General features: G+C 52.7%; 1 protein-coding gene across 1 annotated transcript; it reads left to right on the top strand.

Moving 5' to 3' along the window:
• The first annotated feature begins 5,006 nt into the window (after positions 1 to 5,006).
• On the top strand, positions 5,007 to 20,505 carry P2RX1 (purinergic receptor P2X 1). The gene is made up of 12 exons (XM_026517912.4): positions 5,007 to 5,449; positions 13,666 to 13,813; positions 14,115 to 14,186; positions 14,643 to 14,712; positions 14,959 to 15,055; positions 15,375 to 15,455; positions 15,736 to 15,877; positions 17,601 to 17,728; positions 18,142 to 18,232; positions 18,663 to 18,728; positions 19,080 to 19,181; positions 19,294 to 20,505. The coding sequence occupies exons 1-12, from the start codon at positions 5,313 to 5,315 to the stop codon at positions 19,357 to 19,359; spliced, it is 1,200 nt and encodes a 399-aa protein (XP_026373697.1). The 5' UTR covers positions 5,007 to 5,312; the 3' UTR covers positions 19,360 to 20,505.
• Positions 20,506 to 23,742: the final 3,237 nt, after the last annotated feature.

The raw sequence follows: 23,742 nt of genomic DNA, 5'->3' as shown, positions 1-23,742 counted from the left end.
GGAGCCTAAATATCATGGGCCTCCAGCCCTGCCTATTCCGTGGGTTCTGCATCTCTCCCTGAGGTTTCTTGCTGTTTTTTTCCCCTCCTTGAACCCCAGGATGCCATCGACTTCTTGCCCTTCTAAGCCCAGCCCAAGTGCACCTTCCCAAGGCTTCCCTCAGCTCCTATGATCCAGGGACCTTTGAGAGGCTGCTTGATATTAAGTCCTGACTCACCCAGGTGGCCCTGCTCTCTGGGAGCAGGGGCTCTGTGGAGGGACTAGCTGTGTGTCCCCATCTCCCGCATTTCCTTCCTCTCGAGGAAAGACTCCCTCATGAAGTTTCTATATCTAACCCTCTGCCCAGCTGCCCTGGGAAGGGCAGTCAGGCCCTGCCCACAGAGCCAGAGCTAGGACTGACTATGTAATTGGTGGGGCTCAGTACAAAATGAAAATGTGGAGCCCCTTGTTTAAAACGTAAGAGTTTCATAGCAGTGACAGCAGAGTATTAAAACGAAATGCAGGGCCCTTCTGGGCATGGGGTTCTGTGCAACTGCATAGGTCACACATCCATGAAGCCAGCCGTGACTGGAAGAGAACCCACCATTAGGAGCTCCTAGGTTTTATTTCGGAGAAGGGCAAGATTTGGTGCATAGTTCACAGTGGGAGCCAAGGATGGGCAGACGGGTTCTTCCTTCTGCGTGATCCATCAGACCTCTCAGATCCCAAAACCATTCCATACACCTCATCTCCCTGGGTGCCCAATCACCTCCTTTAGATGGGCCCGGCAGGGGCTAGGGCTTCAGTTTACAGATGAAGACCCCAAAGCTCTCTGAAAGCCTATCTATCTGGCTTCATCATGGCAGACAGATAGAACATGGAGCTAAGACGGGCTTGGAGGGCTTGACTAGGAGACAGGCCAGCTTCAGCACTCCCATCAGCTGCTGGAGCTCATAGCCAGGCCTGCACAAGTCCAGCCTTGCCAGCCCACAGCATGGAGCCTGACAGGTCAAGACGGAGCAGCCAAGGTAAACAGAGGTTTCCTACCTCACAGCCACTCACCCAAGAGGGAATTCCAGGGCAAGCCCTGGCACACTTCTCACTGGCTCAGGGATGGCAGCTGCCAAAATGCCCAAGTCCTCACCCTGCTCCCTCCATTGGCCCATGTTGTGCTCCCCATGCCTCCCACAGTGTACCCCTCAGAGGGGTAGGAGAGACTCTGTTGGGGCCACACTGGGAGAAATGGAAGGGCAAAATCAGGAAACGAAGACCTAATGCCTTCACAAAGAACTGAACCCAATTGTTCATGGCAGCTTTACTCATCATAGCCCCAAACTGGAAACAACCCAAGCAACCCTCAACAGGAGAAGGACAACAAGCTGTGGTATGTTCATACAACAGAATACTCCTCAGCAATAAGAAGGAACAGACTACTCATATATGCAACGGCATGGATGAAGCTTAAGCACTTGTGCTAAGTAAAAGAAATCTGTACTGTGCAATTCCATCTCCATGAAGTTCTAGAAAAGGCAAAACAAATCCGTAGTGACAAAATAGATCAGTGATTGTCTGGGGCTGTGGTTGGGGAGGGATTGACAGCAAAAGAGCAGGTGGGAACATTCTAGGGTGACAGATGATTGTGGGGGGTTACATGCATTTGTCGAAACTCATCAAACTATGTGCCTAAAATGGATACATTTTGCTGTATGTCAATTATACCTCAATACGGTTTGATTTAGAAGAAAGAGGTAGGAGCCAGAGGAGGTAGGTGGGCATGTGGCCGCCATATGGGTATAGAAGTTTCAGAAGCATCAGGAGGCAAGGAGACAAGCCTCCCAAGGGGTGCTCAGGGTTTGAGGGGCAGGGACCTATGTCAGCCCCAAGGAGTCCCCACATTCCCGGAGCAGGAAGTGGATGGGGACCAAGAGGAAATGTTCCAAAAGGATGGAGGAGAACCAGGTGATGCCTTGGATGCTGGGGAGAAGGAGCTTGTAGTTGGTAAGGGAGGTGGCAGTGGTTAGAAGAGGCCAGAGGAGCAGTGCAAGGTCTGGGCAAGAGGAGAAACCAACCATGAGGACCCCTGCTGTGGCTTCCCCAGAGATGCCTGCTTCCACAATGTCCCTTTGACAATCTCTGTTAGCCTAGCCCAGGGCCCTATTCTAGCCAGCATCTAAGGAGCTGAGTGGCATTGAGTGAGCCCTGGGACACTGAGAGGCCCCGCGTGGGGGATTGGGCTAAACTCTGCAAGCAGAGGTGTCATCCCTGCATCCCTAGGACGCTGAATGTCTAAAGAGACCCACTGGAGTTTGTGCCCTTGAGGGCTTGGGCTGGCCTCCAGGATGGACACAGGCCCCCTCCACACTCCATAGAACGGCTAAATTTAGCCAGGCAGAGGAGGCTGTCCTGGGGCTGAGGGCTTGGCAGCACTGCCTTGTCTCCCTACAAGGTCTGGCCCAATACTGGAGCTGGCCACTCGGCCTTTGGGCTTATAAGGCAGGTCTGGCAGCTCTCAAGTGCTGGAGTCTTGGGGTGGGCTCTGGGCCAAGCTCTCAGACTTTGGGGAGCCTCCTTTCCAGCCACTAGCAGAAATGGGAGCTATTTGGGCAAGGCACTCAATTTCTAGAGTGTCAGTTTCCCTATCTGTAAAATGGAGATCCAGTACCTACCTCATGGGGCTGTTTTTAAAAAAATCTGTTGACTGTGAAAGTACTGTGTCCCCTGTAAACTCTGACCCCTGCCCTGCCCATCTCTGCCCCCCCCCTCAATGCCTGGAACAATCACAGGTGTCTGTTCCTGGGGATGCTGGAGTTGGGGCAAGGCAAGAAAACATAGGCCTGGATGGAAAGATGCATTTTAGAACCAGCGAAAGGGCATTAGTCCTATCAGCTTCCTGTCTTGCTCTGGCAAACTTATTAGCTAAAATAGAGATTTGTAATTGGGAAGATAGACGTAATTGCTTTTATTTCTTTTTATTTTGGGCATGCTTTGGATATGATAACCCCAAATGAGATAGTCCCCCCATGACAGTCTGTTTTCTAAGTGTCAGGGTCAGAACTGAGGCTCTAACAGGAGCACAGGTGTGTGCTCCAAGCAGAGGTGTCCGAGTAACTAAGGAGACCCATTGGAGCCTTGTGCCAAACCCCTGAGGACCTGGCCTGGCCTTCAGGATTGGCATAGGCCCCCTCCGGGATCCACTGCCTGCTAAATTTAGCCAGGCAAAGGAAGCCCTCTGTCCATTAGTCCATCTGTCTGTCAGCAAGCCTGGCTCCTCGGAAGTGATGATAAGAAAAGGGCAGGTGCAGATTGGAAAACGACTGCCTGACTTCCTTCTCTCTCCTTCCTCTTCTCTCCCCACTTCACCTAGTGTCTGCTACCCTCCTGAATGTCCAGGAATCATGGGTGCAGTGGGACACAAAGATGGCTCCTGTATAGTGTCAGCATAACCCCCACTCTTGATTGCAAGCAATTCACGTCCTGGGACCTGCTATTCCAAGAGCCACAGGATCACCTGGGAAGGGAATAGGCCCTTTTGTCTGGGATCAAGACCAGGCCAAGGGGACATGATACCCACAGGTTTGGTTCCCAACATCTCTGGATTTTTTCCTTAGAGAAGCCCAGGACATGGTTCTGGCCTGCCCCTCTTGAAGGTGGTATTGGACAGACAGTTGGGCCTGGGACTGGTGAAGCTGATCTGTTTGAGAGGTGGGATTGGCCTAGGGTGCTGGAAGGGGCCATGGACCTGCCCTCTGTAGGGGCCCTTGCTGCCCAGAAAACAGCTCTACTCAGACAGGCAGCTGGGATTTTCTGCCCTGGAGCCTGGCTCCCTGCCTAGAACAATTTCCCAAAGAAAGGCCTGCCAGAGGAAGACTCCTATCAGCCTTCAGAGTGAGGCACCTTGGACTGCAGGGGAGTTCCCCACAGCCCTGGGGGACACCAAACCTCCACCTCCCATCTCCAGAGGAAGCCCCAAGGACACCTGGCCTGGGTTGAGGGCCGACAATGTAGGCCTTCCTGCTTTAAGCTGAGGCCTCCAGTACCATCCAGGGTGAGCTTGGGCAATTCATTTCTCTTTTCTCAGTTCATTTCTTCATCTGCAAAACAAAGCGTTAGGTCAGGGGAGGCCTCTAGCTCTAGGGCTCCAAAAGCAAACAGGAGACCTCTGTCCCACCCCCAGCCCCCTGCAGCCCTTGCATTCATGCCCTGGGCTGTGGTTGAAGACAGGGGCTGCAGAAGGTCTGTACCTTAAGATCAATAGTGGACTCAGGTTTTTGTCCTCAGTGTTGTTGGGACCCAGTCCTCTGGGGCCTCTACCTATGAGGGAAATCTTATTATCATCCCCATTTCACACGCAGCTAGTAGCAGAGCCAAGGATATTAACTGAGGCTGTCTGATGTCAGGCTTTCCCTGCTTTGTCTCAGGAGCCCTGTGGCAATGTATAACAGATGTGGCCCTTGATTCTTCTGGGCACCTGCCTCCCTCCGCTTGTTTTTGGGAGGTGGAGGTGTGGCTGGGACAGAAAAAATGATGGGAAAGGAGAGGTAAGCTATAGAGATGCCAGCCCAATGCTAAGGTCGACTGGGCACAGGCCAGGCTTGGACTCAGAGGGACAGGTGGTCTATAAGGAAGCTGGTCTATAAGGACAGAGGTGGGGGTCCTGCTGCAGGCTCTGGAAGTATCAGACAGCCGATACTTACAGAAATGGCCCTGCTTCCTCTTCTGCTCTCCTGACCACAAACCCCGCAGGGACTGAGCTCCCCACCTCGGGGCACAGGTAGAGTGGGGAGGATGTGTGGATATGGGTATGGGTCCCTGGTTTGGGGAAGGCTTCAACCTGAGGCCATTCCACCCAAGCCGTGGCCCTGTTCTGTTCCACCAGGTTCATGGGGGGCTGACAGCTTTATCTTTGCCTTGTGACGGGTGGCCTGTGGTTTCCTGCCAACAGCTCCTGTTTCCGGAGGCTCAGCAGGGCCCAGGCGGAGCCAGAAGGAGCTGTGGGGCTGGGCCTGGGTGGCCCCACCAGCCCCGCCCCCATCTATCTTTGGGAATTTATTTGTCCACAGGCGCGGCCGGCCCACAGTCCATTGCCTGCCAGGGGCCAAGAGCTGCTCTAACCACCCAAGGACTCTATTTTTCAACCCAAGTCCCTTCAACTGACCCCTGACTCCTGACCTCTGGCCTCAGCTGCCCTGCCCTGCCCTGCCATACCCTACCCTTCCTAACGGGCCAGGAAGCCCCTAGAAGCTCCACTGTAGACGTGGGCATTGACATCTGGCTCACCTCAAGAGCAAAGGCTGTGCAAGGGGCTCAGTTCTCAGGCCACAGCCTGGCCCACCATGGCACAGCGGCTCCAGGATGAACTGGCTGCTTTCTTTTTTGAGTATGACACTCCCCGAATGGTGCTTGTGCGCAACAAGAAGGTGGGCGTCGTCTTCCGCCTGATCCAGCTCGTGGTTCTGGTCTACGTCATTGGGTGAGTCTGGGCCCCTACCTGCCACTCTCTTGCACCAGCTTCCAACCTGGGCCTTTCCTCCAGGCTCTGGGATGACCCCATGACCCCAAGGAGCCCCTCTTTCTCTCTATCAGTTGTCATCCTCCCTAACGAACTGTAGTGCTATTCAGAAGGAATGGAAGCCTGCTAACTCACTGTCAGGACGGGGATGTTAAGGTAGAGAGGGGAAGTCCTGCCCCGAGTCGTATGGTGAACAAGAGGCAAAGCCGTTGGGTTCTAAGGAACCGACTCAATGGTGTCAATGTCAATGGTGTCTCAAGTGGTGAGTGGTGCTGGAGACCAGGGCCCCAGCAAACCACAACCAGAGTCCTTCTACTTCTGACCTCCCAGCCAAGCCAGGCCACTACTAAGAGACAGAGGCCACATCCCCATTTTACAAGCCAAAGGGGGACAGGCCCTGTTCCCACCTGCCCTGCCTAAATTAGAGGCATCCTGAGATACTTGAAACCCCCAGAGCAAAGAAACTTTCAAGTTCAGAACACCTGTACCTTAATGGTGGCCTGTTGGGCAGAGGGTGAGGTCAGTTCAGGTCCCAGGGATTACTGCTCCTTTCTAGGCATTTTTTAAAAAAGATTTTATTTATTTATTTGACAGAGACAGCCAGCAAGAGAGGGAACACAAGCAGGGGGAGTGGGAGAGGAAGAAGCAGGCTCCCAGCGGAGGAGCCTGATGTGGGGCTCGATCCCAGAACACTGGGATCACGTCCTGAGCCAAAGGCAGACGCTTAACGACTGCGCCACCCAGGCGCCCCTCCTTTCTAGGCATCTTGAGACCTGTCCCACTGTCCCAGCAGTGCAGAGGCAGAAGCAAAGTGGTACTCCCCTGCAGTCTTGCTGTCCTGGGAGCCAAGATAGGCCTGGCAGTGACTTACACATATATGTGCTTGTGTGAGCGTGCATGGGCGTATGTGGTGTGTGTATGCCTATGTGTCGTACCTAGAGCTCCGTGTGGGTGCGTATGTTCTCCTGTGTCTGGGCATGCGCCTACTGGGGGTGGCTGCTGGGTGTGTCCCTGTGGCTGGGTATCCACATGTACATGTCTGTGGCTGGGCACCTGATGTGCGTGCCCTGGGGCGGGGCGGGGGAAGCATCCTATCCACTCAGAGTGATACTACAGAGGGTTCTTGGAGGCCCCAGGGCCAATGAAGGAGTTTCAGCTCCTGCTGAGGGGGCTTGGGGATGCACAGCAGAATCCCTTTGCTCTGTGATTCTGAGGGCCCTGTGCCTCTGGTCTCCATGTCCCCGTTTTTGCTGTGGGACCAAACCGGGACTGCTGACTAGAGCCAGGGCAGGCTGACTAGGAGGCCAGACAGTGACCGTATCACTCTGGTCCCTCCAGGGCCTCTGATATCCAAAACAGCCTTCCCTCTACCCCGTCTGGCCCCCAAGGCCTCAGAGCTGCTCAGGTGGAGTCAAAGCCAGGACCTAGCCCTGTGACATCTTTCGGCCTCTGCCTCCCTCCTGTTCACAGACCAATTTGACATCTGCAGTGTCATCTGAGCTTGTGAGGAAAACTGAGGACCAGAAAGGAATAGTGGGACTTGCAGGTCACAAAGCAAGTCCCAGCTAGAACGGAGGACCCTCGATCCCCAGGCCTCAGCCCTGCCTTCTCCTTTCCCACCTCACAAAGGCTCTGAGAACATTGTAATGGGGCACTGATGCTGTGATACCAGGCACAGGATGGGCCTAAAAGCTCACCATTAACTGCGCTCCTGACCCTCCAGGGAAAAGAGAGGTTGCCTGCCCAGGCCTAGCCCATCCTTCACCAGAAGAGGCTGGGAGAATGTTGTCCTCACTGTGGCCCGTATTGCTCCTTATTTCTGCTTTCAGGTCAGCAGTGGGACCAGCGCCAGGGCCCTCTTGTGTGTTGGTCACAGACTGTCAGAGGGAAAGCCACGGTCCGCTCACCCCACTCCCAGCTGTACCACAGGCCCCAAGCCAACATCCGGTCCTGAGCACATACCTCTAGTAACAGAGACCTGCCTACCTCTCTCCTTGCTTTCCTCCCTCCCAAGGACAGTCTACTCAGTTTCCAAATGGATGCGGCCTCCTCAGTTTGGGTGAGGCTCAGGGATGCTGGGTGATTTAGTCTGAATCTCACAACCAGAAAGAGGCTAAACCAGATTTGAATCCAGCTGCATGGTTCCAAAGTTGGCCTTGATATCCTGGAAAGGAAACATTCTCAGAGAGGGCACTGACTTGCCGAAGTCATATAGCAGAGAGTGGAAGGCAGGGTCCCCCACAACACCCACCCCTCACAACCCCACCCTTAAGCCCAGACTTCCTGTTCCAACTGAAACTCCTGCTATCTCTAGCACCCTCGTCTGGCCACTGCCCGCTGCTTTGCTGACCGCTCAGCTGCAGACAAAAACTGGCCTGGACTTGGTCTTACTATCTCAAGCTTTAGTTTCCCAACTGTTCCACGAAATAAGGTTGGGAGGAACCCTCTAAAGACGTACGCAGGCTCGTTTCTGAGGAGGGATGCCTCTCTTTAATTAGCCCCCTTCACAAGGCCCCTGTCTGTCTGAATGCCTGGTCCTGTGGGTGCTACAGGGTACAAAGGGGAGCATGGGAGAAGAGCCAGACTCCCGCATTCCAGAGACAGAGGCACAAACAAGATGGAGGATGGGCAGACACAAAGACAGAACCGGACTGAGGGATAGACATCAGAGCACAACCACTCCGATGAAGAGAGAGGTCCTGAGACTGAGAGATGGTGAATTACTAAGACAGAGGCAGAGAGGCTGAGATGTTGAGAACCCAAGCAGACTCTGAGAAGGCAAACTGAGGTTGTATTCTCTCTCAGCAAGTGGGCCTGAGGCCCTGGTGGGCTGAGCCTAGATCTCACTCTTTTTGTCTCAAATTAAAATGGTTAATTTGCAGTTAGAACTGTCTCCTGGGACGTGATGAGCTCTCTGTAACTCAGTATACGGGCAGTGGGCTGTCATCCATGACCTAGTAGGCCCAAACAAGGAGTGTACTGGGATACGTCCCTGCCTGGAGGGCTCTGGTTTGGAGAGGACAGAGGTCTGGCTACGGTACACAGGAGGGTCCCAATGAGATTTGTGAATGCTGCTTGGTAAGTGGAGCCTGGGAAGCTTCCTGGAAGAGATGACAAGAGTGGTGGAACCAGCCGTGAGCAAAAAAGCCTGGGGTCTATAAGCCAGGCAAATCTGCTCTTGGCTTTCCCTTTGTGTCCCCCTCCCCTGCCCCATCTACCTCCACACAGAGCGCTTGAGAAGTTCACATGCTTCTGAGATTTTCAAATGGATCCTGGAGCATACCAATCAGGGATAAGGATAGATACAAATTATTGCTGGGAAAAATGCATCCAGGGACATTTCTACAGCATTTTCTCTGTGCCTATTGCTGTGCTGGGATCCATGGGACAGAGGTGGGGTACAGGGTGGGCAAAGGAAGAGTGAGGAGTGGAGGATGAGTTAGCCAGGACTCCTTTGGTTCCTAGAGAAGAGTGGGGCTATCAAGTGGTTTATGTAACTGAAAAAAAAATCGATGCAGGCTTTAGGCCTGGCTGGATCCTCCATGATGAGGACACAGGAAGAGCAAGTTGTGCAGGGAGATGGGGAATTCAGGTTGGACCCGTTTCGGTTCTCCAAAGAAGCTAGCCAGGATTTTCTCCTCTTCCCAGCTCTGCTATTCTCTGGGCTTCATTCTTAGGCAGTCTCTCTAACTTCATAGTGGCAAAATGGCAGCTCCAGCCTGACATCTCACCAGCTTAGCCATCTCTAGGGCATAAGACTGTCTCCTTTTCCAGAGTTCCAGCAGAAGTCCCAGATCCAACTCTTACTGGCAGGGGTCAGGTCAAGTGCCTACCACAAAACCAATTGTTATAGCCAAGGAAATGAAAAACCCTGGTTGGTAGAGTCTCGTGTGCCTACCTAATCCAGGCACTCCTGCTGGAAAGCAGAGTATGATCAAAGGCCCTGGGGCAGGAAAGGAACAGCAAAAGAGTAACGAAGGTTAGGCTGTGGAGCATGAAAGGACCTCAAGGGAAAGGAGGTGGAGGGGTGAGCACAGCCACTGATTCAGGCCTCTGAATGCCAGGCTGAGGAACATGGGCTTTCTCCTATAGGTCATGGGGAGCCATAGAAGAATGTCTAGCAGGGGAAGCCCCAGGGCAGGCAGGGGATGGGGTGGGGGTGGAGGCCAGAGGTAGGGCACTATGAAGAGGCAGCAGTGATAAGAGGAGAGGAGGAGGCCATGCCAAGGCAGGAGCAGTGAGCATGGAGGACAGAAGTAGTCACCCTGGTGGGCCCCACACCGGAGAGGTATGTGTGGAGGGGGTGTCCACTGCTTACTTTCTGCCCATCGTCTCTGCAGAAGGCCAGGGGCCCAGCACAGCCAGAGTTTTTGACTTCTCAAGAGCAGTGAGAAATTGGAATTTATGAGCAAAAGGAACCTCTTGGTATTTAGATGTTGGTGACTCATTAAAAAAAATTTTAAACACGAATTGTCAGCCTAACTTATCTGCAGACAACATGTAGATTAACCTCCAAGCACTCAGGGTGGGCCCCAGCTCTAAGCTCAATCCCTCCCAGGCCTGGAGTCTGGTCTTGCCCCTCCCCAATGCTGCTCTGCCCCGTAGCAGGTGCCTGGTCTGGTTGCCTGCTGCCCGAGGTTGCACTGTGTGTCCCCACCAGCCACAACATATCGTCCCATCCCCACGCCAGAGTTCCTTCCCCTGGCATGTGTCCTGGCTCCTCTCACATCTCAGCCTCCCACAGCAAAACCCCTTTGGGTCCTTAGATGAAAGCCAAAAGGACAGAGGGGCCCAAAGAATGTGGGGATAATGGAGGATGAGGGGTGAGGACGATGCTCAGGCTTTGAGGAGGATGGGGTAGGTATGATGCCATCCTCCAAGATGAGGGCAACAGAGGGGCAAGTTCTGTGGGAAACATGAGGCATTCAGGTTAGCCCCACTGAATTTTTGTTTAGAGATATTAGTCAAATGCCATCACATTCACCCTTTAGGAATATACAAGTCAGTGGTTTTTCATATCATCACAAAGTTGTGCCACCATCACCACTACCTAGTCTACGACATGTTCACTACTCCAGAAAGGAACTCTACTCCTTAGCAATAACCCCCCATTCTTTCTCTCTACAGCCTGCTTTGCCTACTCTAGACATTTCATAGAAATAAAATCATATGCGGCCTTTTGCGTCTGGCTTCTTTCACTTAGCGTGTTTGTAAGGTTCATCTATGTTGGTTATAACGTGTATCACTAGTTCATTCCTTTTCATGGCTGAATGCCATTTCATTGTATGGATATGTGACATTTGATTTATCTGTCCATCGGCAGGTCGTCATTTGGGATGTTTCCACTTCTGCTTCCTAAGTATAATGTTGCTGTGAAGACTTGTGTACAAGTTTTTGTGTGGATGTATTTTCAGTTCTGTTGGGTATATACCTGGAAGTAGGATTGCTGAATCGAGTGGTAACTCCACATTTAACTTTTTGAGGAACCACCAGGTTTTGCAAGGGTTTGAGTTGAGTTTGAGGTACCTGTGTGATGTCTGGGGCGAGGGGCTAGAGGAGGGAGAAGGAATGAGTGTCACAAAGTGTTGGGTCATATAGACATGTATGGAAGACTCTTGAGTGCAGAATTTTGGTTGGCTTTGTTCACTTCTGTATTTTTAGTGCCTAGAACATTGCTCGGCACATAATAAGGGCTCAATCAATAAATATTTGTTGAATCACTAAATGAATGTGTGGAATTAGATCTCCGGGAAAGTGCAGAAGTGTAGATGAAGATCTGGGGCGTGATGTATCGGTGACAGCTTACATGACCTTCTGCCTGGGCAGAGAATAGAAGCCAGGGTGACGGGGACAGGTGGACATGTAAAGAGGAACTACGGACTCCAGACAGTGAAAATAAGAGGATTATTTAGTACGTGACTACTGCATGCTAACTTCCTTAATGAGAACTCGTGGGAAATCCCCTAGTCACCTGGACTTGCTTTCTTCCTGCACCCAGCCCATGGTTCAATACATGGGAAGGCCTTGCTCATATTTGTTGAATGAAAAGCAGCATTTTTAAGGTAAGTGCCATCACATCTGTTTTACTGAGAAAGCCAGGACTCAGAGAGGTTTTGTCTTTAGCCTGGTGAGGCTACAGTCACACAGCTGGTGAGTGGCAGTGCTGATACCTGAATCATGGCTTCTGTTACACATTGGGGGTCATACTCTCGGCCACCCCACTATGTGGAGGGGTTCAGAACATAGAGCAGCTCCCCACCATCCCCAACAGCTCCTCTGAGCTTGGGCATGGAGTCAGGATCCTCCCTGGACTAAGGAGGCTGAGGAGGGTAGGGGTAGGTGATGCCCCCAGTCTCCCTCATAAGGCTGGAAGCACTGAGGACTTGAAGCCTTTGTCATGCCTTGCCTGGTGCCATCTAGGACCTGCAGGGGGCAGCAGTGACCATGCTTAGGCTTGGGAGGGGTGCCTCCTGGGCCAGGCTTGGGGAGGGGCCTGGAGAAGATGGAGTGGGGACCATGGGAAGGAAGAGGAAGACCTGGGTGGGCTGACTTCCTAGGGCCTGGGGCAGGGAGACAGCCCACAGAGAGTTAGCACTGACTCTGGGACTAAGATGCCCAGAGAATTGCTACGAGGCTTGAGCTCTGGATCACAGGAGAGGGGCTTTGAGTTCTGCTTGGGCAATCAGACAGAGCCACAGGTGTGCTCACAGATTTCCCCCAGAGATACGCAGCTACACACTCTGATGGGTACCACAAATGGACACATACACTCAAACATAGAGTTACACTGAATCTCCATGCAGTCTTTCCTGAAGGAAATGGACCATACCCAGGACTCTCAGTTGTAATCAACAGAAACCAAACCCAAACTGGCTTAAATAAAGGAAAGAATTTATTAGCTCATGTAACAGAAAAGTCCAGAAGTAGATTTTTTTAACATGCTTCAGGCATGACTAGATCCAGGTGCTCAACCGTTGTCAGGAGGCTGCCCTCTTCCATCTCCTGGCCTAACTTTCCTCTAAATTGGCTTCATTCTCAGACTTACTCTCTCTGTGAGGTAGCAGGATGACTAACCATAGTTTTGGTCTTATGGCTACCTTGCTTAGCTATCTAACAGAAAGGATGTCTCTTTCCCAGTAACTCCCAGAGAAGTCCTAGCCTCATTGTTGAAACTCCCTAGGTTGTGTGCCCATCTTTAGACCTATCACTGGGCTGTGCTAGCACTGTTGCTAGGGCAACGGAACATTGATTGGTAAGTCTTGGTCATGTGCCCCACCCTCCCTACACTCAAGGCTAGGAGGGAGGTCAATTTCACTGACCCTTCCAGACAGAAAGTGGAGAACCCAAAGGAATAGGGGTTCTTCATGCTAGGAAGGGAAGGCCAGAATTTCCCAAGAAAGCTGGGAGGCCTCCAGCATGAGTCACTCCAATGGGCCTCAACTGGGGCCATATTATGCAAGCCCTTCTGAGGGCCACTTGCCCCCTCTGTTTCCCTTCCAGTCCCCCTTGCCAGGAGCTCCCGGCATGGCTGAGATAATCACAGCTAGTATCTATGTAGTGCTTAGTGCATGCTGGTCCCCATTCTAAGTGATTTGCATGCAGTAAATCACAGCAAGTACGATTAGTACTATTATTGTTATTCTCACACAGATGAGGCAGAGACAGACTGAATAGCTTATCCAAAATCACACAGCCCATGAGTAGTGTAGCTAGGACTGCCCAATCCATCCTCTTGGGCACCAAAGGCCAGGTTCTCAGCCATCATGCTCTACTGGTTCTCAGTGGAAGAACCTCAGGCAGGAAGGAGCAGTCTGGGCCTGAGGATTGTGGTCCAAGAAGCTTGGCCTCTAGGCCCCAGCAAATTCTGCTCTTGGGAAAGGATCTGAAAGAGTCCTTCAGTGGATCTCCTCTCTGGGAATTAGTATTTTCCTAGTAAAAGGAAGGGTGGAACTTCAGGTACAGGCCAGCCCGGGGAAGCAGGTGAGGCTCTTCTGCCCCCAGCCCAAGATGTACCTTTAGGAGCAGAGAACGGCTCAGAGATGCATCTGGAGAAGGGAAGGGAAAGTATTTGACATGTCTAGCTGGTGCCAGAAAGGGCAGCAGCCCACATAGCCTCATGCCATCTTTGAATAGCCTGGCCTTGCTCTGACTCCTTTAACCCCCAAAACACCCCACAGGTGGGTGTTTGTCTACGAGAAGGGCTATCAGACCTCAAGTGGCCTCATCAGCAGCGTGTCTGTGAAACTCAAAGGTCTGGCCGTGACACAGCTCCCAGGTCTGGGCTCCCAGGTCTGGGATGTAGCTGACTACGTCTTCCCAGCCCAGGTGAGCTGACTCAGGGGTACACCTTCCCCCACGGCGGGGCCTGGCTCAGAGTGGGAATTGGGCTCTGTCCAATCTCCCTATTGGACTACTCCAGCTCCTATCTCCCTCTGGGCCTCAGCTTCCCTAACTGTGAATGAGGGGCAAAAACACGTTGTAATATCATCCCTTTCTGACATTACGGGGTATGGAGGCTGCTGGGTATCTTGTAGATTCTAGGGGCTTGTTGGGGCAGTGTTGTGCTCTTGGGGATGTTCTCCCAACTCAGAGCCCTGCCCTTCCCTCCCCTACTCCTCACTTTCAGGGGGACAGCTCCTTTGTGATCATGACCAATTTCATTGTGACCCCGCACCAGGCTCAAGGCTACTGTGCAGAGGTGAGGACTGCTACCCATCCCCTCTCCCCACTTCCTGGACCTACAAGGGAAAATAACGTGGAAGAGGGAGTCCCCTTGAGCATTAAAGATAGGCTTCCTCAGGGGAATGCGATGGTGGAATTTTAGGCATAGATTCACGCGAAGTAACAGTCCGCTATTGGCAGTGCTGAGGCTTGCCTCCCAGCTATGTGTCAAGCAAGATGCTGAGCCTCGGTGCCCACCCAATCCCCAAGCCCTAACGTCTCTGCTCCCTGCCAGGTGACACTGGCAATAGCACAGCTGGGCCTGAGCCCAGAAGGGTCCTGGGAGGGGACTGGGGGAAGGAAGCTATAAGCAAAGTTCACCCCAAAGCTGCTAAGACTGCCTCATGACTTCCCTAGGGCCCTGGGGATGGGAGGAGCTCTCCTTAGGACACTACCCAAGGGGCCTGGGATCAGCAACTCTCCCTTCCCCTAGCACCCAGAAGGGGGTACATGCACAAATGACAGTGGCTGCACTCCAGGGAAGGCAGAAAGGAAGGCCCAAGGTAAGGTCGGCCTCCTCCCATCCCCCTGCACAGTCCCTGTTCATCGCCAGGCTTCCTCCACCAGGAAGTCCTTCCTGCTCTCTCCCTTCCTGCCATCCTAGCCTTGGCCTGCCCTGTACCCAGCCACATTTCTGTCCTCAGGCTTCTGCTCTTGGGTGTCCCATCACTGGGGTCTCTTGGAGATGAGGGCCCTCCTCACTACCCCCAGCTTGGAGTGGGCACCCATGTGTTCCTCCCTTGCTCCAGGCATCCGCACAGGCAAGTGTGTGGCCTTCAATGACACTGTGCAGACATGTGAGATCTTTGGCTGGTGTCCTGTGGAGGTGGATGACAATGTCCCACGGTAATGCCTTATCCATCCAGGGAGCTGGGAGCAGGTTCCCCAGCCCAGACAAAGGAGCATCTGGATTCATGTTCTGGAAAGGCTCTGTCCTCCCTCTTCCAATCTCACCCTTACCCCATCTGTTTGGCCCAAGCCAATGATCTCCCTGGCTCCTGGTCAAGGGGCCTGAGAGTCCATCATTACAGCACACCCATCCCCCCCAAGCCCGGGCCACAAGAAGATCCCGTAGGTCCTCACACCCTCACACCCATGACAAACGCTGGTGGGCACTTGGGGGACTCCTGATGAGGGGACGGTAAGTGAGTACAGTCTCCTCCAGCCCTGCCCTTCTCCAAGAGGCCGAGAACTTCACTCTCTTCATCAAGAACAGCATCAGCTTTCCACGCTTCAAGGTCAACAGGTTTGTGGGAAAAGGGGGCAGAAATGCAGACACCCACCCCCCCCCCCCGCCAAGGCTGCTCCTGCTGGTCTCAACTGTCTCTGTCACCTTCCACTCCTGCTGATTTCGCTTTGGAGGCAGAAGCCTGAGCTGGGCTCCTGGGGTGGGCTGTCTTTAGTCTCCAGGGTCTGTGGAAGGGGGGGTTGATGGAGCTTGTGAGGGATCCCCAGAGCTTTGGGGCATGACGGGCACCCTCCCAGCTGGCATTCTGTTGCTATCAATGCCCTCCCCCCCCATGTAGGCGCAACCTGGTGGAAGAGGTGGATGCGGCCTACATGAGGACCTGCCTCTATCACAAGAGCTCGCACCCACTGTGCCCTGTCTTCAAGCTCGGCTATGTGGTACAAGAGTCAGGACAGAATTTTAGCACCCTGGCTGAGAAGGTATGGTGCCAGGCAAATGAGGAGGGCTGGGTCCTGGAATCAGCAGGTCAGAGAAGGCTTTTCAGCCCCAGATCATGCCCTCCTCGAGCCTCTGGTATGGGCTGAGTATATACATGGATTTATCCCCTGATACTGGGGGTTCCTGAGGGTCAGGCCTGAGTCCTCAGCAGGGCCTGGTATGGACCTGACACAGAGGGGGTACCGAGAATGACTGGACATGGGCAGACATTTTCACCTGGATGTTTGCTTAGATCACAGTGTTTTCTAAATATTAGATAAAAGCTTGAATTCCATGCCTTATGGCCCTGAGAAGTCCTGTGCCCTGCTCAGGAATCCTGAGAATTCCAGAATCTGGGATTTGTACAGTCACCTGGGGTTCCAAGAGATGAGTACCTTGTAAGGAGCACAGACCTGTCTGACTGGGTTCCAATCCTGGCTCTGCCCCTAATGAGCAATGTGACCTCAGACTAGTCTCTTACTTTGAGTGTGTCTGAGCTTTTGCACCTATGTAGTGGGGACAATAATAGTGCCAGGCTCATGGGGTTGTCCTGAAGATCAAGTGAGCTCATGCATGGGATGGAACTTCAGCACTGCCTGGCATGTGGTGACCCTGTGTCCATGTTTCCCCGTGATCATTATCAGCCTTCTCCTACAGTTGCCTATTTAGGGATGGAAATCAGCTGCTTTTCTGTGATATCACACATACACACAAAACTTGCTCACAGCACATTTATCTAGAACAGGGGTTAGCAAAGTTTTTCTTTAAAGGGCCAGAGATGAAGTATTTTCAGCTTTGCAGGCCTAAGGACTTTGTTCCAACCTTATTCAAGTCAGCTGCTTCCAGGGCAAAAGCAGCCACAGAAAACATGCAAACAAGTTCAGCCCTCAGGTCTCAGTTTTCCAAACCCTGGAGGGGGTTTACGCTGTAGCAACACACACAACCAGAAAGCTGAATGCTAGACTTCCCTGTTCCTAAAATCTCCCTGCCACCTGCACTAGGAACTTCTCACCCCTCACCATCATGCACAGATACTTGCATACCTGCCTAGTTGCCCACCTCCACACCTCATCTGACCACCTCCCAGCTGTCCCGTTGCTCAGCCTACCCCACCTGTCCCTGATCCTTGCCTTCCTCAGAGGAGCTTCACTTTCTCAGTTTTCCCTTCCTAGCCCAGGTCTTTACAGACTCACTTTAATTCAACACTATTTACTTGCCTTCCACACTGTGACTTTCACTAGGAACTCAGGAGTCCGTGACAAATGAGACAGACAGCCCCACCCCCACGGAGTTTATAGTCTTCGAGGAAATAGGTTAATAATCACACAAAATAAATACATGATTTCAAAGTGACAAATGTTCCAGGGGAAAACAGAGGGAATAACAAACACACATTTTTAGTCTGGAGGTGGTCATTAGGGAAGGCCTCTCAGAGAAAGTGATCAAAGGATAAGAAAGAGCCAGACTTGTGGAACTGGGGGAGCTGTATGTGCAAAGGCCCTGAGGTAGAAAGAATTTGGTGTATTCTAGAAACCATCAGAAAGTTGGAGTGTGATGGGTGGGAGGTGGGGCCAGAGGGTGACAGGACCTCACCCTGCAGCAGCTTCTCAGTGTCTCTTCTCAGACAAAAAAATGTTCCCCTCTTCAAGAGATTGCTGGCACCAGCATAAGACAAGAGTTTCTTGACCTTGAAGCCCTGGGTTTTCAACACCTGTGTCCCTGCAGGGCGGGGTGGTTGGCATCACCATTGACTGGAACTGTGACCTGGACTGGCATGTGCGGCACTGCAAACCCATCTACGAGTTCCATGGACTGTATGAGGAGAAAAATCTGTCTCCAGGCTTCAATTTCAGGTGCCTGCCCGGACCCCACCAGTGTACTCTTCCTTGGGCTCCCAGAACCCCTTGAGGGTTTTCTACTCCCAGAACCCCTTGAGGCCAAGTACGTGTCCCCAGGAAGAAAGCAGAGGAAGCTGGGCAACTCCCATTCTCCTGGGACTGGCCAAGCAGGGAGTCCGCAGGGAACAAGACCTTGGCAGCCTGAGCCCCCACCCTTTGAGGCCCACCTGGCCAGGACTGGCGGGGGGAATCACTGACATCAGGAGTTAGGGTGAGGACTGAATACAGCATTCCTGGAATGAGGCCTGGGGTGTTGGGGGCATGGGACTATCCTCACGGACCTCTGAGGGGTCCTGCTGAACTCCGAGAACACTGGACCCAAAACTGTTCTCCATCACCCTTTTCTGCAACCTCACCCTTTCCCCAAGGTTTGCCAGGCACTTCGTGGAAAACGGGACCAACCACCGCCACCTCTTTAAGGTGTTTGGGATCCGCTTTGACGTTCTCGTGGATGGCAAGGTGAGTGTCCAGTGTGAAGGACAGCCAGAGACACACTCTTAGTTCCTGGGAGTGCTTGTTTGGTGTCCATGGTTACAGACAACAGGAAGTTGACTGGGCTTCATTCAGGAGTTTTACTGCTAATAACAGATGGACCTGGGTACCCATTGAGGGCAGGTCTTTCCAGCTGGTGACCTCACCTCCTTCACTACCTCCCTGTGTCCAGGGAAGTAGAGTCAAGGTCAAAACCCAGGGCTTCTAACCAGCAGCTGAGTCCCCATGTAGAGCCAGAGCTGTGGGGAGCAGGCTGTGGGGACAGCTAATGGTGGGGGTAGAGCATAGAAAGGGAGAGCTCTTTGCCCTGGGTCTGGCCTTGGGGTTTCTGAGGAAGGCCTTTTCCACCTGGCTCCTTCTGACTGTTGATCCTTCTCTCCCTGGGCCCTGCCACCAGGCTGGGAAGTTTGACATCATCCCCACAATGACGACCATTGGCTCTGGGATTGGCATCTTTGGGGTGGTAAGTGCTAGGGTCATGGGGTCACTGTACTAAGGTCAGTCCCTCCCCTTCCACATCTCAGTGGCAGCAATAAGTCCTCCCCCATCCTTACTGAGCCCACCCCACCACTCCAGACCCACAGTATGTCTGAAGAAACTGAGGCCCAGAGGTGGGGCAGGACAGAGGTGGGATGGGGTTGTCTTAATCTCCTGAGGGACCTGCAATGCCTCATCCCCCCCTTCCAGAACCTGAGGTCTAGACAGAGCAGGACTGAGCCAGGCCTTCACAGCCAGAAAGGACTGATGTGGGATGTGGAGGGCTCTGTCCCTGCCCCAGATTCCCATGCTCTATCTGCCCCTTCCTTGCCCTTAGGCCACGGTTCTCTGTGACCTGTTGCTGCTCCACATTCTGCCCAAAAGGCACTACTACAAGCAGAAGAAGTTCAAGTATGCGGAGCATATGGGGGCAGGGGCGGTAAGAGAACTCTCCGACTTTGGGTCTTTCTGAGGCCTTAGGCCCACTGTCTGTGTTGGGGGGCCAGCTGTTTCCTGGGGCTGACTTTTTATCCCCTCCTATGCTTACACAGGGTGGGCATGACCCCGCAGCCACCAGCTCCACCCTGAGCCTGCAGGAGAACATGAAGACATCCTGACCCTCAGCCCCTGATTCCTGACTGGACACAGCATGAGGTTTCAGGCAGGGGCCCTGGTGGGTCCCAACCAGGAAAGAATGGTCTTCACAGGAGCTCTCCACCCTCTTAGCCAGGTAGACACTAGGTCTCGGCAGCTCAGAGGGGACACTGGGACAGACCTGTGCAAGTCCGGGCTCTGGCCCCAACTCCACAACCCCCAAGGGAGCTTCGCCCCAGCCTCAGCCACTCCTGGTCTAGAGGGGCTGGGACTGGGCAGGGCTTGCCTCGCACTCCTCTATCAGAGCTGTGTGCTTCTCTCTCCGGGCCCTCGTGCACCACACTGCCTTGTATCTCTAGATTCATGCCTTCCCATATGACAGACACTAGCCATGATGACCATTTAAATTTATATTAATTTAAACTGAATAAAATAAAAAATTCAGTTCCTAAAACTAGCCACTTTACAACTGTTAAATAGATGCATGTGCCTAATGGCTGCCATATTGGACCACATAAAATATTGCAAAAAGTTCTATTGGACAGCTCTGCTTGAGCCCTGTTTCTTACTGGCCCCAGATTTTCCTAGGGAGCTTATCAACAGTGCAGGCACCTGGGCCTACCTCCGACCTCCCAAACCAGAATCTCTAGGGCTGGCCACAGATATGCAAGGATGGCAAACTCCCTAGGCCACCTGAAAGACTAAAGTTTAAGAACTGCTCCTGACTGGGTATCAGATTTAGCCTGGGCCTGCCTGACCTGGCAGACGCAAGTTTTGAGTAGGTGTGTGGTGTACTTACAGGCCACATGGTGTCTCCTGTACACATTCATCTGCATGCACACCCCCCTCCCATCCACACTCTGGTTTTGAACAGCTTGGGCCCTGCAAACACAACCATCGGAACGTACCTGTGCCCTCAAGTGCAGACACACGGTCCATGCCACAGCACCTCCACGGAGATACGCTTCTCTCTCGGCGTGTCAGGCCAGGACAGTCCCTTCTAGCCAGGAATCCTCAGTCAGCTACCTCGGGTTGGGGTGGAGCCCTGGCCAAATCCTGGGCCCCCTGCTTGTGGCCCAGACTCAGCACCTAAGGCCTGCCCAATTCTGTCTGAACGTAAAGTCTGGGGAAAGTGAGCAGTGGAGTACAATAAAAGCAATGAGGACAAACTTCTGCCTTCTGTACTTTTCCGTCTCTGAAACTAGGTGTCCCCATCTGTGGAATGTGGGGCTGAGCTGAGAGATCTTTGAGGTCCTCTGGATCTCTTGGTAGACAGTGGTGAGTCGACACTTAGGCCCTGAGCCCCGCAGTGTCAGTGCTGGAGGTCAGCTCACCTCTGTCCATGGGCCACTGTACCCAAACATTGGAGCTCTTTCTGGTCCTCCGTGTACCCCTCCCACAGCTTTGAGAGGCCTGGCACTCAGACAAGCAGATGCTCTCCAGAGTGGCCTCAGGAAAGCAGGAATAAGAATGGGGTTGGCTGCTCCAGGAGAGAGACCTGAGGGAACCCCAAAGAGGGGAAGGAAGGTCTTGAATGGAGATAGTGTGGAAGGATCTTCCAGGGGCCCTGTGGTGGGGAAGACCTGCAGTCTGGACCTATGGCCAGGCAGGGTCTCTGGGAACCCCCCATCACCACACTCTATCTAGACCAGCGCTGATCAACAGCAATGATGGAAACATTCTCTATCTGTGCTTCCCAAAATAGTATTCACTAACCACATGTGGCCACTAATACTTAAAATGTGGCTAGCGTAACCAAGAAACTGAATTTTTAATTTTATTTACTTTTAATTAACTTAATTCACCACACGTGGCTAGTGGCAATAAGAAACCATATTGGACAGCACAGGCCAGCCCCCTCCCTGTCCTTCAGGCCCTTGACTTTCTACCCTCTTCCCCAGCTAAGAACCCTCCTTCATATTTTTACAAGACAGGAACTCCCTCTTCTTCCCTCCCTTTGTTCTCCAGTCCTACCTGCCTTTGTACCTCCTGCCCCCTTCCTTCCTGAATGATCAGAGGATTTCTTTGTATCCAACGCTTCTATCCCGCTCAGAGGCCTCCCAGCAGAGGCTGCTTCTCCTAATACCAGCATTTGCTCCGCTCTTCTGCCTCCTCCTGGCCCTGTTCCTCAGCAGCTCTTCCTACTCCGCCTTAACTGCCAGCATTCCAGAGAGACCTACACTTCTGCACTTCCCTCTGCATCCCACCCTCTGCAATTGGCCTCCAGCCCCCACCCCCACCTCTCCTCAATGCCCTTGTCAAGCTTACCAACAGTGTCCTTGCTGCCAAATCCAAGCAGACTCTTCAGCCCATATCCTGCTTGGCCTGTCTGCCTCTGACATTGTTGACCAAGCCCTCCTTTGTTGAAAGATTTCCTTCCAACAGCTCCTAGGACCCACCCCCTCCCGATTTTCCAGCCAGACCGGTATACGGGGAAAAGACAGTTTTCAACCGCAGCTCTTGTCCTTAGGCAAGTTGCTTAACTCTCCAAGCCTCTCTATCTGTCAGGGATAGTAATAGCCTCTACTCAGGATGGGGTAAGATAAGATATATAAAGTGCCTAGCACAGAGCCTGGCATACCAGTAGCGCTCTGCCTCTCCATCCAGCCTCCCTTTCGATTCTGTCTACTGCGATGCAACCCTTGGTTCTTAGCTGGGTATGTGGCTGCCTAGCATAGAAACTGCATCCCCCAGCCCCCTCTTGCTGCTGGGTCTGGTCGTGTGACTAAGTTTTAGCTAATGGGATCTATGTGGAAATATCATGTGACACCTTTTGGGAACTTTCCCTAAAAGAGAGCTGGTGCAGATCCTTAACCCACTTCTTCATCCTTGTCTTCATCCACTGCCTGAAATGCATATGTGATGTCTGGAGCTCTAGCTACCACCCTGAACCATGAGGACAAGAGTCATACCCAGAGGTTGCTGGAGCAGTAAGTGGAAAGAGCCACATCTGGAGGGTCTTTGTGGAGGAGAGCTGACCTACTAGCCTTGCACTGTCATCTCTGAGGCTCTTATGTGGGATTTCTGTTCCCTGAGTCAAAACTAATCCTACTTGGTACAGAAATCTTTCTCCGTTAAAAGCAAGTGTTCTGTGGTTGGCCTCTGCTTTATTTGCCCTGAGTTATCTCACTCTTTCCCGTGGCTATGCTTACAATTATGGGTATTTTCTGACAACTTCCAAAACTGCCTCTCTGGCCCAGCCCTGTTTCCTGAACTCTAGTCCCACACATGTCCAACCTGAGTGCCGTACCTAATTATTCATTAGACAAACATCTTTTGAGCACCTACATGCTCATGATGTGTCAGACTGTATGTTGGGTAAATTAGAAAGAGACCCTGTCCAGGAACAAGCAGATAAATGGATGCTAAGTACACGGAAATCCCTAGGAGGGGCTGCTAGCCCATACTGAGCAGTGAGGAGGTCATAGGGAAGGACTCCTGGCAGAAGGGACATTGAACCAAGACCTGAAAGGAGTTAGACAGATAGGTGATTAGGACTGAGATCATGGAGGGCTTGTTTGGACCTATTCTCAGGGTACTGATGAGCCACAGAAGATCCCTAAGCAGAAGCAGACTAGTTAGACTTGGGTTTCTGAAAGATTGCTCTGGCTGCCAAGTGAAGAAATCTCAGCCAGTAGGAGGAGTGAGACCAGATGGGGATGGGAGGCCAATGAAGAGGCTGCTGCAGCAATCCAGGTACACAAAGATGGTGGCCTGAGCTAAGAGAGAGGCAGAGAGCTGGAGAGGAATGAATGGATACCAGTGATATTTAAGAGCCAGCATGAGCAGGGATGGTCGGGGCTAGGGTGACTCCTGGTTTTCTGGCTCCAGACTGAGACAGGGACACAAGAGGCAAGGTTTGGGGAGTGATATGGAGCTCTGTTTGGGGCAAGGGGTGGGGCGAGGTGGTTAGCATAATTGAACCAAGATTTGGTGAGCAATCCAGAGGAGAGGTATGGGGATGGGCAGAATCCCCAGGAATTGCCACCGTGAAGGTCAGGACGTCTTGACCTCTGTCCCAGCTAGGCCACTCCTGCCTCCTGTTTCATAGAGCTCTTCCTCAAACACGAATCCGACTATGACCCCAGCACTGTGATAAACCCCTTCGCGTTTCCCCTAACCCGCCCCCGCCCCCGCACCCCCAGCAGAAGGCTAAACTCTGAGCTACCATTCACGGCCTTTCTCCCTGGCGCTCGGCCTCTACCTCATCCTAGTTGCGGATCTCACTTTGCCCCGCTCCTAGTAGGCACCGCGCATCTCCACTCTCACCCCACCCCCACCCCACCCCCACCACCCCCTCATCCCGGGTGCGCCCTTGCCCCAGCCAGGCCCAGATGGGAGGAGACAAAGGGTTTTGCGAAGTAAGCACTTGGACTCTCCAGGTCCGACTAAAAGGCCCAGGCCGC

This window comes from Ursus arctos, unplaced genomic scaffold, assembly GCF_023065955.2.
Source record: "Ursus arctos isolate Adak ecotype North America unplaced genomic scaffold, UrsArc2.0 scaffold_24, whole genome shotgun sequence".
NCBI classification, from domain to species: Eukaryota; Metazoa; Chordata; class Mammalia; order Carnivora; family Ursidae; genus Ursus; species Ursus arctos.
This window is presented reverse-complemented; position numbering and strand designations above follow the sequence as displayed.